General features: G+C 47.0%; 1 protein-coding gene across 2 annotated transcripts in view; it reads right to left on the reverse strand.

Annotated features, from left to right (window-relative positions):
• Nucleotides 1-724: 724 nt before the first annotated feature.
• Nucleotides 725-14,645, reverse strand: part of LOC144279934 (26S proteasome non-ATPase regulatory subunit 4) — a 70,364-nt gene continuing 56,443 nt past the window's right edge. For both annotated transcript variants that reach the window (XM_077841639.1, XM_077841638.1), the window contains 9 exons: nt 9,886-10,026; nt 9,098-9,212; nt 6,821-6,907; nt 5,284-5,352; nt 3,117-3,332; nt 2,914-3,022; nt 2,171-2,302; nt 1,469-1,536; nt 725-1,085 (listed from right to left, as the gene is read on the reverse strand). In XM_077841639.1, the coding sequence (XP_077697765.1) occupies nt 918-1,085; nt 1,469-1,536; nt 2,171-2,302; nt 2,914-3,022; nt 3,117-3,332; nt 5,284-5,352; nt 6,821-6,907; nt 9,098-9,212; nt 9,886-10,026 (1,105 nt within the window). In that variant the 3' untranslated portion in view covers nt 725-917. The remainder of the gene's footprint in view (nt 1,086-1,468; nt 1,537-2,170; nt 2,303-2,913; nt 3,023-3,116; nt 3,333-5,283; nt 5,353-6,820; nt 6,908-9,097; nt 9,213-9,885; nt 10,027-14,645) is intronic.

The following is a 14,645-nucleotide window of genomic DNA, read 5'->3' on the forward strand; positions in this document are numbered from 1 at the left end:
TTTCCTTTTCCACAAAGGTCCCCACGTACCACAAAGCTGAGAAGGGAATATATGTAAGATCAGCAAGCCGGGGATGTTGGTTGGAAGGTTGGATTTGGATTCGGATTCAGTTCAGTTTAAGGCAGCTCAGGATACTGTGGAGTTAGGGGACCTGCACGCTAGAGGGGCTGCAGACTATGCAACACAGCTTTCCATGGCAGAAGCCCTGTCTACACACAGGCTGTACTGGTGTAGTTAAAGCAATTCACCCCGAGTACACTTATAGCTCTATACAAAGGTGCTTCATACAAATATAGCTATTCCCACACGGGAAGGGGATGCAATACCCCAGTATAAGGCTCCTCTATCCCAGTATAACCAAGTCCAGATTAGGGGCTGTTCTGGTAGATTAGTAAAAAGAGAAGCATTCCCCTAACCGATGGTTATATCAGTACAAAAGCTCTCTCTAAACCAGACCTAAGAGATGCAAGGAATTCCACTTGGACCCAACTAATCTGGTTTAAGTGAAGCCCTCTCCCGCTCAGTAACCTCATGGGCCTAAGGGGGCAGCTTTCCCTGGAGGCAGGTCACCCCATCACTGCAGGGATTCTTGCACCCTGCTCTGAAGCAGCTGGTTCTAGCTTGGAGTCAGGAGACTGGGCAAGGTGCACCCCTGCCAATTCCTATGTGGCTCTAAGAAAATCCATAAGCATGTTCTATAGTTACTTTAGGAGGGAGATGGAAAAAAATTTAACGTTTTTATTAACTGTTACATCAAGAAAAAAAAATTCCTACCCTCGCCCCGTGATCGCTCCACAGCTACCTGGAGAACAGTGATTAAGTAAGTTGAAGTTATTAGGTTACATGGACTGGAACATGCAGGGCTGAGATTATCCCAATCGCTTGGCAGTGGCAGGGAGGTCAGTACCCCAGTGCCATCACTTCTTCTCCTCTTCCTTTTTGTCCTTGTTCTCCTTGGAGGCCTGAGAGGCCAAGGAACCCATGGCATTGCGGATGGCCTCATTGTTGGGGTCGACGCCAGGCAGGTTTTCAAGCACGCTCTGTAGGAACTCTGGATCTTGCATCACATCATAATCATCTTCTTCCTGCACATCCATGTAGAGAGAGTCACTCCCCACTCCCTATCAAGAAGATTGGCTGGGATCTAACAGGCTGGCACTGCTCGCTTGAAACACTCCACCCTGTTAGCAGGTGCTGAGCATGCTAGGGAAGGTTTAAGTGGATTCCAGGAACTCACTGAGCCTGGCAGCTCTTGATAAGGGAGATGGGAGCGGCTCTGTGGGGAAAGGGGAACCTAGGGTGCGAGCTGAGGAGCCCTGAGGGAGGAACCCCAGCAGCAGCCAATCCTACTGACAACGCTTGAACTGAACTGTTATGTTAACCAAGTCTAAGGAGAGGGGGAGTTTGGACTCCACACAGAGTGGATGTCTTGAGAGATAGGGAAAGGGGTGGCTGGGGAGACCATCACCTTGGTAGGTTCTGATGTGTCCATGGCTGCACTGCTATCAACCTCTCCCGATTCAGCTTGGGCGAACTCTGGAGAGAGAAAAGAAATGTCTTGGCTACTGAGTATTCACCACCACCACCTTTACTGCAATCGTATTTATTCTGGGTTGTCAGCAGGGTGTGTATGTAAAGATATTGAAGGCGACTTGCCTGTGGCAGTTAGTGGGCCAGGAGTTTCACAAACCAGACATCCACAATTGCAGGCCTTCAGGTCGGGAGTCTGTCAGCACTTGATCCCATCCTTGCCTTACCCAGCTCTGCTTATGCATAGCAGCATATGGCAAATCATTCCCTCCCCACTGATCTGCTGCTCCCTGCTACAGACACCATATCAGTCAAGACGTGCCTGGGATAACACTGATGGATGCAGAAGGAAGCCTCAAGGCAGAATAGTGAGAGCTGAGAAAGGAGATTCAGGCCTGAAGGCCTGACGTGAAGGTTCCGACACCCCTCGCCCCCAGACAGGTAGGACATTCATGGAATTCAGGCCACTCAGACAAGCACTCACTAACTTTGTGCCTCTCCATTTTTGGGTGCCCACCCTCTGTCAGACGTTGATAGGTGTTGAGAACCTGCTGCTGTCTCTGAATTCACTGGGACAGCTCAGTCAGCGCAGGATTTGTCTTCAGGGATTAGACAGATGTTCTAAATTCTAGCCACTCACCTGGCCCTTGCAGAGACATCTGCATAGCATAAGCAATCTGCTCCTCTTCTGTCATGCTGCTAAGGTCGGGCAGGCCAGCTCTACCAAACTCCTGCTGGGTGATCGTCATCTTCAATAAGGCATCGTCTGAATCTAGCACAGGGATAAACAGAGTACATATTCCTAGAGCAATTCCCCAAAAAATTCTATATTCAGAGAAGAATCCCTGCCCACCACTGAAGGGCAGCCACTTCTGGGGTGGGATGAGACAGCTGCACAAAGCGCACAGCAACAATACACAACAGTTCAGGACAGGAAAAAATACTGCATCCAACTGAAAGTGCAGGGGCAGTTTTTTAGGGAAGGCAGAATGTAGATACCCGAGAGGGAGTGGGCTGAGATACTGGGGCTAACCGTATTCTTGTGGAAAGTGCCATGGGATCTCTAGCCAGTACAAGTGATCAGGGCCTTCTTTTACATCTCAAGTGAAGAGGAACACCACACTGGAGGGATATAAGGAACTACCATGTTGAAAGGAAGTGTACCCCTCCCTAATGAATCCCCTGCAGCGCCGTAGGTGTCCATCCCATCCAAATGCAACCCAGGACCTGCTTAGCACTGGAGGCTGGACACAATCTCAGTACAAAATGATCTGGCTGCATCAGCAGCCTCCCCCGCCCCGCTGCATTGAACTCGCTGCTTTGCTCTGCTCACCCCGGCTCCTCCAAACGAAGAGGGATTAGATCCCCCGCCTGGTTTCTTACCATCCCCACCAGTGGCTGTAATTCCTGCCTCAGCAGCGGAGGCAGCTGCAGCTCTCCTGGCCTCTTCCTCCTGCCGCTGCCTCTGCTCCTCCATGGATACACGCAGCGCCTGTGGAGCAGACAATGGGGTAAACTCAAAGCAACAGCACGTTCACAAACAGTTCGGCTCCTTCAAAGCCATTCTTGGTTCCACCATCTCTTACCAGCGCCAGTTCTGGGTCCGCGCTGGGATCTACTCCAAACTCAAAGTCGCTAGCGCCAAGGCCAAGCATGGCACCGCCCTCCCCAGCCAAAATGGGGGAACTGATGAGGGCATCGGCAAGGCTAGGGCCAGGGGGAACAGTCACCAGGTGGGAACCAGTCCCATCCTTGCCGTTTAAGGTGTTAATGAAGGCAGTCAGCTTGTCTGTGTTGGCTTCCTAGGGGAGAGAAAGAGAGAGGTTAGAACCAGACTGACTTCCTCCCATTGACTTGGCGCAAAGGAAACGATGCTGGGCTGCCCTATGAACTGTAATAACCCTGACGTCCTCTTACCAGCTGGTGTTCAGAAAGGGAACTCATCTATAAACACAGAAGTACAGAGAACAGTGATCAGTATGCACCAGGGGTACGGAGACACACCACATTTCAGAGCTGGAAGAGGCCATCTATATAATGGGCCCCCTCCAATGGGCAACTGATTAACGCCCCCAGGAAGTCCCTGTGCAAAGTGAGGACAGTTGACCTGGAACATTGCTCTATTCAATTCATCCTGAGTTTGCTCGTGTTTTAGAGTCCTGCTCAAAGGAAGTGCCAGTAGTTTCCTTTCATAGTGCTGTGACCTCACTGGAGGATCAGGAACCTTATGGCCTGGGTGTCATCTGACAGTCAGCCTGAGGGTGTACCAGCAACACTAGAAATGAGATTGTTCCCAACAACCAGAACAAACTTTGGCCTATTTTTCCTCTAACATGGGCACCACATGTCTTGAATACAGCACTAATTTTCATACTATTGCCCTCCACCAGAATCCATGTTACACTGAGGTTTTGCTCTTTCTATCCAGATAGAGCAGTTCAATGTGATACGGCAACAGGCCACTCTGCTTTGCAGCTTGCTCATCAGCTACGCTGCGAATGGTTGTGGTAGATTTCTGGGATTCAGCTGTCTCAGTTTAGGGAATAAAACATCATTCTCCGCTGAGTACGAGTTGGCCTGTAGGAAAGACGGTTGGCTAGGGTATCATCCTGGCATCATTGATGCCACCCACACTCTAATGATCAGGAAAGAACAGTCACAGAACTTAAGCAGGCCCTGTGAAGGCTGCTCCCTCCGGAAATCTGGAAGTGGAGTAGGGATTATTGGGGAAGAGAAGGGAAAACCGCCAAACCAATTATTTTTCCCTCTCACCTGGAATGTCATTACCAGCTTGGTTCCAAAATCAACCAAAGTCTTTTAAAGTGGTGATAAGATTCTTTCATAGCCACAGTGTTGCAGCTCAGAAACACCACTCGGAGGCATGGGGTGAAAGACCCTGGATGGAGAGGGGTCACCTCACAGGACTAGATGCCAGACCGACAAAATTCAACCACAATTTTATTCGCAACAATCCCCACTGTTCCTTAGCCTTATACCACAATACAGCCCTCTGCCCAAGGATGTCAGAAACCAACACTGACTAATGTAGCCTGTGACTCACCGAGGTGTGTTCCAAATCATTAACTATATTTCATGAACAGTAATTGAAGTCTTTGATGCATGGTTGCAAGGGAATATGGGAACTTCACACGGCCTTAGAGGTTTCATCCTAAGGATGGGTTGGGGTTTTTCATACAAAGGGCAAAGTATGTTTTGTATACAAAGGTTTGTGCCACCTGAGTGAAACTCAGAATTACAGCTGGCTTTCTATTTTCAGCCAGAACGCTGTGAAAAGGCAGGTGACTAAAGTATGCAGAAAAGAAGTTAAAAAAAAAATATTAAAAGACGTCCTTCAGTTCCTTCATTTATGGAAACAATTTTAAAAATCCAATTTGTTTTCTTTTTGCCCTTCACTGATGGTGAGTCTAGACCAGTCAATTTCACTTTTAGTTAGAGTCAGTTTCACTAAAGCATTAGCAGAAGCCTGAAATGTTTGCATAGGAAACACAGCAGGGGAATATTTGAGAAGAGAGTCTCCTTTGGAATCTGCAAAATATTAATGGAAGGATTTCTGTTGTCTGCACAGATCAGCCTTAAAATCCCTGCTGAAGAGATTAAGATGGGGGAATTGTGATAGTATTCTTCACTGGTGTTCCCAGATAGATAGGAGACAAGTGTTTGAAAATGAGATGTAAACCCCTGGCTGGAGTTTGTATTTCAAAGACTCTTGGGAGATCAGTTTAAAACTCTCACCTCTTCTCCAAAGTTGATAATGTCAACATTTACTTTCTCCTTTTTAAGGCGCTTTGCCAGTTTCACCAGCTGCAATAAAGAGAAAGGAGTGTTAGCCTTTCATCACTTGTCTTCAGCTCCTACATCTCCTCCACATAACAGAAAGCAGACAAAAGTGCGTGGGATTCGTTCATCAGGACACAAAGCCAGATATAAAAGCATCTAATTTACAGGTGCCAGTCTATACAAGCTTCATAGTAAGCGATTATTTCTGAACAGTAAAATGTTTGAGAGGTTTCATCTCCATTATACTCCTATGAAAACCAAATAGGCCAGAACTTAAAATCAATCCTTAAAGCCAGCAAGCTTCTTTTAAAGAGACACACGGACAATCTGAATTACATTACATCACCTTTTTAATTGTATGTACTTTGACTTAATTAAAAAGGCACTTATCTAAAATTCTGAATGTTTTTTTATAACCAAAAAAAAAAAAAATAATAATAATCCAGACAAATACAATTAAGAGTTCAGACTTCTGACTGTTTGATACTTGAAGGCTTTTTTAATACTGCAACAAGACATTTAAGCATGTTCTGATGCATGATCCAATTTAAATTCCCTCACCTACTGGGGGCAGATTTAAATTTTCACAGTTGCAGGGAAATTATGGGGCGGTCAGACAATTATTTAATCACAACACATGTTGAGATTCAAAAAGTTAGAGAGTTATAACTGTTAAAACACAAATTGTCAACATCACATCAAAATATACAAAGTAAATATCCTTAAATCAAACTCTAAGTTCTCAAGCAGCATTTTTCAATGGAAATATTTTTTCATGGGTTTGTATGTGTACAGCGAAATCAGTGTTTACCAACATTTACCTACAGAAATGGAATCCTTCCAAGCCTATGTATAGAATAGGATAAACGAGGCTCTGTTTTGATAGAAACCTGTATTGCCTGGAAGCTGAGTTAGTTTATTTGCATCATTCCTTCTTTTCCATTTTCACACCCACCCTCCCACCCCCTTTCAGTAGCTCACATTCTAGTAGCAGGATTTATCAGCTAAAGAGTTGTCTCATTGGGACATAAGCTTTGAGCCTTGCAGTTCTTGATACAGATTCAATAAGATTGCTGTAATATGAATGCTTATTAAGATTTCTTAGAACCAGGTTTTCTGGATATAAAGACTGACCAACATAGTCAGTTCAGAAACGCATTGAACAGTTCCAGTTTCAAGAAAGCAGCTATTATGAGGTACTTGATATCAGGGTGATGAGAGCAGTATAAACACCTAGATAAAGAAATTGCTGTGAAAACTGAAGGCACGTCTACATTTAAAAGGCTGCACTGGCTCTCCCATCAACACAGAGCTGTCTTCACGGGGGTTAGGTTGGTATAACTACGTCGCTCTGAGGAGTGGATTTTTCACACCGAGTGAGATTGCCATGGTTATATGACATAAGTCTGTAGTGTAAACCAGACCTGAGGGTTCACCATCACGGATTAAACACACCCATGAAATTGCATCTAACTGGTCACGCTTTACTCACATCTTTCTCGTTATCTTCCACGGGGCTCCCAACAAAGGCAATGATGCGCATCTTGTGATTCTTGCCTTGACGATGTTTCAAAGCCAACTGGAAAATAAGAGTTGTCATCCAAGGTGAACATAAGAACGGCCATACTGGGTAAGACCAAAGGCCAGTATCCTGTCTTCTGACAGTGGCCAGTGCCAGCTGCTTCAGAGGGAATGAACAGAACAGGGCTATTATTGAGTGATCCACCCCAACGTCCTGTCTCAGCATCTGGCAGTCAGAGGCTAGGGACACCCAGAGCATGGGGGTGCATCCATGACCATCTTGGCTAATAGCCATTGATGGACCAATCCTCCATGAACGCATCTAATTCTTTTTTGAGCCCACTTATACTTTTGGCCTTCACAAGATCTCCTGGCAACGAATTCCACAGGCTGACTGTGCATTGCGTGAAGTAGTACCTCCTTTGGTTTGTTTTAAACCTTCTGCCTGTTAATTTCATTTGGTGAGCCCTGGCTCTTGTGTTCTGTGAAGGGGTAAACAACACTTCCCTGTTCACTTTCTCCACACCACTCATGATTTCAGAGACCTCTGTCATATCCCCCCCTTAGCTGTCTCTTTTGCAAGCTGTACAGTCCCCGTCTTTTTAATCCTCAAAAGGAAGCTGATGGTGACTGATGTATCAAGAAAATGTAAATGCCCAGGAGGGAGAGGAGTTGCGTGGGATAGAAAAAATGGGACATTGTACACACACACCTTGGAATAATGGGATGAACCTGAACTAAATAGCAGGAGGCACTTTTATGAAGCAAGATTCGTTAGACTGAGGAGTATTTTCAAGATGATATAAGCCGTAGTGTAATAAGCTGCTTTTAAGAGTCTGCTGCTTCCACAACATGCTTTATAAGGAACTGGCACTAGTAATGTCACTTCCTCTATCAAAGGATTCCAGCATAACAAACATTAGTTTAGTTGCATTTGTGAGGCAGGTATTATGATCCCTATTTTGCACCCAAGGAAACTGAGGCAAAAGAGAATCATTAAGTGATTTACTCGATGTCTATACGGCAACTCCACGCCTGCGGCTAGCCCGTGCAAGGGGACTCAGGCTCACAGGGCTCAGGCTGCGGGACCGTTTCACAGCTATGTAGATGTCTGGGGTCAGGCTGGAGCCCAGGCTCTAGGACCCTGCGATATGGGAGGGTCCCAGAGCTGGGTCTGAGCCCAGACGTCTACACAGCCATGAAACAGCCCTGCAGCCCTAGCCAACTGGCATGGGCCAATGGTGGGTTTTTCTTTTCTGTGTAGACATAAGTAAATCTGTGGCAGAGTTGGCAACAGACCAGAAGGTCGGCCTCCAAGTCTTGTGCCTTAATTACAAGACCATCGTTCCCCCCAGGGCTTTGGAGCGGAGCCCGGAGCAGCAGATTTCTGCCTGTAGCTGGAGCAGAGCACAGCTCCAAAGCCCTGGTTCCCCCTCTAAATATATATGAATAATGGCTTTCCAGATGTACACACCAGAGGATGACATGAGAAGCACATATACCAGTACAGAGCGAAAGTACAGGACAGAAGGGAGCGACTAAACCTTGAGACCTATTCCAGATGTTTCAGGGTAACAAATGTATCTCTCCTTTGTGGGTGCGAATTGACGGAATTTGGCCCCTGTAAATTGGCTGCACATACATGAGATATATTGCAACTGTAACCCAGCAATTTGGTAGCAAATAAAAAGCCATCTCCACAGACTCAGATTCTCTCTAGTTTATATTTCTCTTTCTTCCCCTTCACCAAACAGCCTCATTGATTTCCCCACACTCAACTTCTCAATAGAATTATTCACCACGGTAGCAGACTGGATTACACTAAATCCCATAACCTGGCTCAATTCCAACTCGGGCAGTTACACGTCACTTGTCTAAATTCACCTCACACTTTCAGATGAAGACATTTAGTATCCTAAACTATGATGAGACTTTATTACAACAATACCAAGCCCTTATCTAGTACTTTTCATCCTTAGATCTCAAAGTGCTTTACAAAGGAGGTCAGTATCACTATTTCTATTTTACTGATGGGGAAACTGAGGCACGGAAGTGGCATGAATTATTCAAGGTCACCCAGCAGGCCAATGGCAGAACCATAAATAGAAACTAGGTCCCTGAGACACAGTCCAGTGCTCTACCTATGAGGCCACACTAACAGTAAGCAGAATGCTTTAGGATGAGAGGGGTTATAGAAATACAAGACGACGACTCATTTAAGAAAAGTCATGAACAAGGTGTCACTTACATGAGCAACTCGAATTCCTGTACAAAAGGTAATTTTCCCTTTGGGTTGCACCGTGTGTAATTTGGAAAGGATCCGTCCTGTGTCTGGGGTAAGTGTGGTCAACACTTCACAGTTACTAGAACAATATAAATGGTTGCATTGTTATACAAAGTCCTATCAAACCTCCCAATACCCCTTGTAAGGTAATATCCTTTTGCAGGTGGGGAAACTGAGGCACAGGGTCACCCACAGTCACATGGAGAAAACAGCAGAAGCCAGTTATCCCTAGATCTGTGCTCAATACACTAGATCAGTGTTTCTCAGCCTTTTCAGGTTGGCAACCTGAAATGTGAGGTTAAAAGTGTGTGTAACTCCCTTACATTTACTATAAAAGGGTCAGAACTGCATCATTGATAAGCCTATGTAATTTGTGTTTTTTGAGAGGCTGACAGAATACTTAACCTTGCAGGATCAAGGTGTGCAGGGAGCGGGATCTCTGTTGTAGATTTTTTATATAATCCCCTCCCTTATCCCCCGCACTGCCTTTCATGACCCTCTTACCCGCATGGGGGTTGCAACCCACTGGCTGGGAAATACTACACAAGAGCAGTGTTACTCAAAGTGGTGGTCCACGGACCGGTGCCAGCCCGCGAGCCATCGGCGGCCGGTCTGCGCGCACATTGGGAAAACAAATTGCCGGTCCCCCACATCAGAGAGCTTGAGAAGCACTGCCCTAGACCACACTTATCATTTGGGTGGGAGAGCAGGAGTCGTTTTGATTTCTAGGAGGGGGAACTCTACAGACGTACTTAGCTAAGGTAATGAGCCCCACGTTGTTCTCTGGGTTGCTACGGGTTTTTGAGTGGCACACGATGTTGACAGCATCTTGCTGAGCTTGCAGGCGAGTAGGTAAAAAGTCCCCATTTCTCATGTATTCACTGTTGTCAACACTGAAATACAGAAAGAATCAGACAAGGTCAGAACTAAAAAACAGGCTTGTCTGGTTTTTACCCTAAGCTGGTTCATGAAAATGAAGCCTCAGGATCCTAGATCTGTGGCCAGATGGCTAACAACATACATGTCTCCTCGTCCTTGTCAATTCTTAAGGCAGAGCGAGAGAGAGAGAGAGAAGGAAGCATACAAGTAGCCTGCAAAAAAAAGTCAAAGGCTCTTCAGCCAAGGCAGAACCGACCTACAGAAATCCCATACTTTACATGCTCAGGAATCTTGAAATTCAGATGCAAGAACTAAACCCATTTTAAAGCCCTGGTTATAGTAGGACAATGCAGAGGCCTGTCCTTTGGGCCTATTGCACAGACTCTGAGAGCCCATAGTCCAGTCCATGAGTCCTAAAACTGGGCATGGAGCTCCCCCCTCCCTGTAACTGCCAGCTGAAGAGCACTCAACCTCAGCTGCATGTTCTGAGATTCGCAGGTGAACACAAAGAACAAACAATTTCTCTTCATTCATCAGCAGTATTAGCTATGGTTGGAGACAGGACAAAGAATAGCTGGACCAATCTGATGAGGCAATACCCGTGTTCCTATCAGTATGTATACGCAAATCTCTCTTAGGGTTATGAACATTTATTTGACATTTTAAGAAGTAGCCTACAGCTTTTTGATATTATAGCAACTTAGCACTGCTATAGTTGTAGCTTCCAAAGTGCTTTGGCAAAGGTGAACAAATATCCATGCCCTCATTTTACAGAGAGGGAAACTGAGGCACAGACAGGGGAGACAGGTCACACAGAGTCAATGAGAGCTGGGACTAGAACGGTCATCTGATGTCTCACAGCCCCAGGCGCTAATGAAACATTTGATGCAGCTCAGGCTCCTGGCAAACTGTCAGCATGGCGGTATCCCAGAGTCCAAGCACCCCCCGTTATACAGATTCGATTGTTTGGGATACGGAAACGTCTAGGGGATAAAAAAGGAGACTGAGAAGCAGAGCTTCTGGGCTCTGTTCTGGACACTGCTACTAACTCACCGGAGGGAGGGACTTTGGGTGAGTCACCCCTCTGCGCTTCAGTTCCCTCCCCCTGTGTAAAATGGGGCTAATTCTCCCTTGCTTTTTGCAACAGGCATTGAGCTCCTTGGGTGAAAGGTGCTAAACATGTGCCTAGTATTATCAAGCGGTGAATTACCAGCTTTGTGGTTTCACTTCTGTTCCCAACAGAGAACGATTAACATCCTGGCTCCCCCTCAGTTAACAGGACCTGTTACACTGCAGTTGTGACCTGTTAGCTACACTGACAGCGTAAGTCAGATTTACTCTCCACCTACCAGCCGGCTGACCCATTCCATGTAAGCTAGCTCATCTGCAACACTGATGGCTTGCTACGATAGTGCTTTCATTGAGGATTGGCTGAACAAAGAGGGGCTCTACGCCAGTGGTCTCCGACCTTTTTATGCACAAGATCACTTTCTGAATTTAAATGCATCCCAGGATCTACCTAGCCCCTTCCCCACGGCCCTATCCCACTCACGACATTCCCCCTCCCTCCGTTGCTCGTCCTCTCCCACCCTCACTCACTTTCGCCAGACTGGGGCAGGGAGTTGGGGCTGAGGTGTTTGAAGTGTGGGAGGGGGTTCTGGGCTGAGCCTGGGGCAAGGGTGTAGGAGGGGTTGAGGGGTGCAAGGTCTGGGAGGGAGTTTGGGTGCAGGAGGGGGCTCTGGCCTGGGACAGTGTTGGGGTCAGGAGGGAGTACAGGGTGCAGGATCTGGGAGGGAGTTTGGGTGTAGGAGGGGGGTCCGGGCATGGGCAGAGTGTTGGGGTACAGGAGGGGGTACAGTGTGCAGGCTCCAGGAGGGGGCTCAGGGCTGGGGCAGGGGGTTGGGGTGCAGGCTCCTGCTGTGGCGCTTAACTTGGGTGGCTCCCGGTCTGCGGCACAGTGGGGCTAAGGCAGGCTCTCTGCCTGCTCCAGCCCCGCGCTTCTCCTGGAAGCTGCCATCTCTACAGCCCCCGGCAGAGTGGGGAGGTATGTGGCTCTGCGTGCTGCACCCAGGCACCGCTCCCACAGCTCCCATTGGCCACAGTTCCCCGTTCCTGGACAAAAGGAGCTGCAGGCAGGAGCAGAATGTGGAGACCCCCCTGATCCCGCCCCCTTTCCAGGACTCAGCGGCGTGGGACCAGGGCAGGCAAGGAGTCTGCCTTAGCCCTGCTGCGCCGCCGGACTTTTAGCAGCCGGAGATCACGATCAACTATCAGAGACTCCAGGATCTACCAGTTGGTGACAATTGGTGACATTCAACTTGATGGCATGTCTGTCAATAACGTGATAACCTTGCAATGCCAGAGCTGATCCATCCTAAAAATGTCAGAGAATGTTCAGTCTAAGCATTAATGGGCAGAAACCTATGGATGTGGTGAAAAACAAAACAGGGTCACTGATGCCTTCCGTGCCCCCCACATCTCAGCTCTTCCCAATAGAGTTTAAAATGCTGTGCCCCTGAATGACGTAACTCCCAGACAGAAGAAATAATGGAGGGCACATAGAGCCCCTACCATAGGGCAATGAGGGGTTGCAGAGAGTTCCTGAAATAAGGCACACAAACAGCTTGTGGGGCAAATGGAGGCAAGGAGCCCCTGGTGTGTGCAATGAGCTCAGCAGACAGAAGCAACTATGTAGTAGTTTTGTCTCTGTGCGATTTTAAACCTTTCACATACAGAATGTCACTGCACAGGATCCAGTTTTAATCCTTGCTCTCCTGGCTGTAGCACACAAAGCCACTTTCTCATGCCAGAAGGCATCATTTGTATTAAAATGCAAACCCTGTGTGCTGCTGAACACAAATATTCTTTACTACAAAAAGCAGCCATTCATTCACACACAAGAATGGAAGTGGATGTGTGTAGTAAGAAATAGCACATGGCATATGGACTTCAAAGTGCTTTGCTAACATTAATTCTAACAACCCTGAGAAGCAAGTTAATACTCTTATTTTACGAGACACAGACATCATGACTCCTCAAGGTGACAGTACCAGTGGCATGATGTGGGCCAGAAACCAGGACTCATGACTCCCAGTGCCCTGGTCTAACCCACTACACCCCCCACCCACATGGCCCAGCTCTTCTTGCCCTGCACCTTATGCAGTTATTGTCACTATGTGAACCTAGTGTAACAATGAGGGTAAATACACTGCCAGATTAGAATGGTAGCCCACTGCACCCATTCTGCACTGGTGTAGGTGACCATACAATGTACAAGGCAACAATGGACTGGACTCACTAGATCTGGGATTTTATATTCCAATTTCAGAACTCACTCTACCAAAGTCATGAAATCAACAGCTACAAGAGAACAATAATTAACCTGACACTGTCTCTTATTTGAATCTGACATAGTTACTTAGCAAATCAAGCTACTGTGATGTCTCTATCCAACTAACTGAAGAGCTATTTAGTTACCATATACAACGCACAATGGAAGTTTTGTGCATCTTATGAATCTCTGCCATTGCTACATTTGGTAATTAGACTACAGCAACTAATGGGTCTCAGGTATTGTAGTAACCATAATCTTTATTGTGCTCTGAACAATAGTAAGTTTAATAGTAAGTTTAGTGATTTTTTTATGTATCTCTGAAGTATAAACTTATTTTCTATGCCTGATTTTAGCTCTAGCTATCAGCTTGGTAATGTAGAAAGCAAACCTAAGTAAAATGGTGGTCAGTTTATTTATACTCTCCAGTTCTTGGGGGGTGGGGGAGAAGGGTCAGACACTGTATCCTGTGAACAGTCTCTATTGTCTGCTCTTGTTACAAGCTACTCTGGGCCACATCAAACCCGAACCAGCCTTGGCTGTGCTATGAGATAACGTGTGGGGGGTGGACAGGGAGGAAGGTTGGGGGTTGAATCCAGACTGGGCTAAAGGTGAGTTAACACAGAGGAGGCCCTGGCTATCTTTGTTGATCCAGTGTGAAGTGGATTCTAGTCTAGCTGTCTCAAATGCTCCCACTTCTCAGTCCCAACTGATCCTCCCAGAGAGCACCCCTCCCCATCCTCCAGAGTCTGACCACCACACTCTGCCCTGCAGATTCTCCACAGCATCAAGCCCTCCCCAACCAATGTCAAATATTTGCCTTATTTCACCTGACCCAAATGTCACCACATCCCAGCACTGCCCCCCTCTGAATCTCCTGTCCCAGACTATCATCCATTGCCCACTAAACGAAAGCCCTCCACAGCCAAGGAGAAGCTCCCCATCCAAACAACGGTCATCTCTATAGCCCTCCCAGCCCAGCCTTACATCCAAGTTAACAACTCTCCCTGCCCTTACCTCAGCCAGCACCAAACCACCTTCTAGCCTGGAAGGGACAGCCAGCTTAGTCCCCTCACCAGTCCAGCATTAATCCTTCCTCCCATAAAAGGGCAGTGATTCTCATCACCTTATGACCACCCCCTGATCCCTTCAGTCTATTACTGTGCCCCACAGTCCAAACTAGAACTAAGTCACCCAACAGATCCCACTTCCCCCCACAGCCTTCTACTGATGCTGCCCATTCATCTTCTCCTACCCCATCCCCAGCCCAGAACTGGGATGGCCTCTGCCTCTTTCACATCC

This window comes from Eretmochelys imbricata, chromosome 24, assembly GCF_965152235.1.
Source record: "Eretmochelys imbricata isolate rEreImb1 chromosome 24, rEreImb1.hap1, whole genome shotgun sequence".
Classification (NCBI taxonomy): Eukaryota; Metazoa; Chordata; order Testudines; family Cheloniidae; genus Eretmochelys; species Eretmochelys imbricata.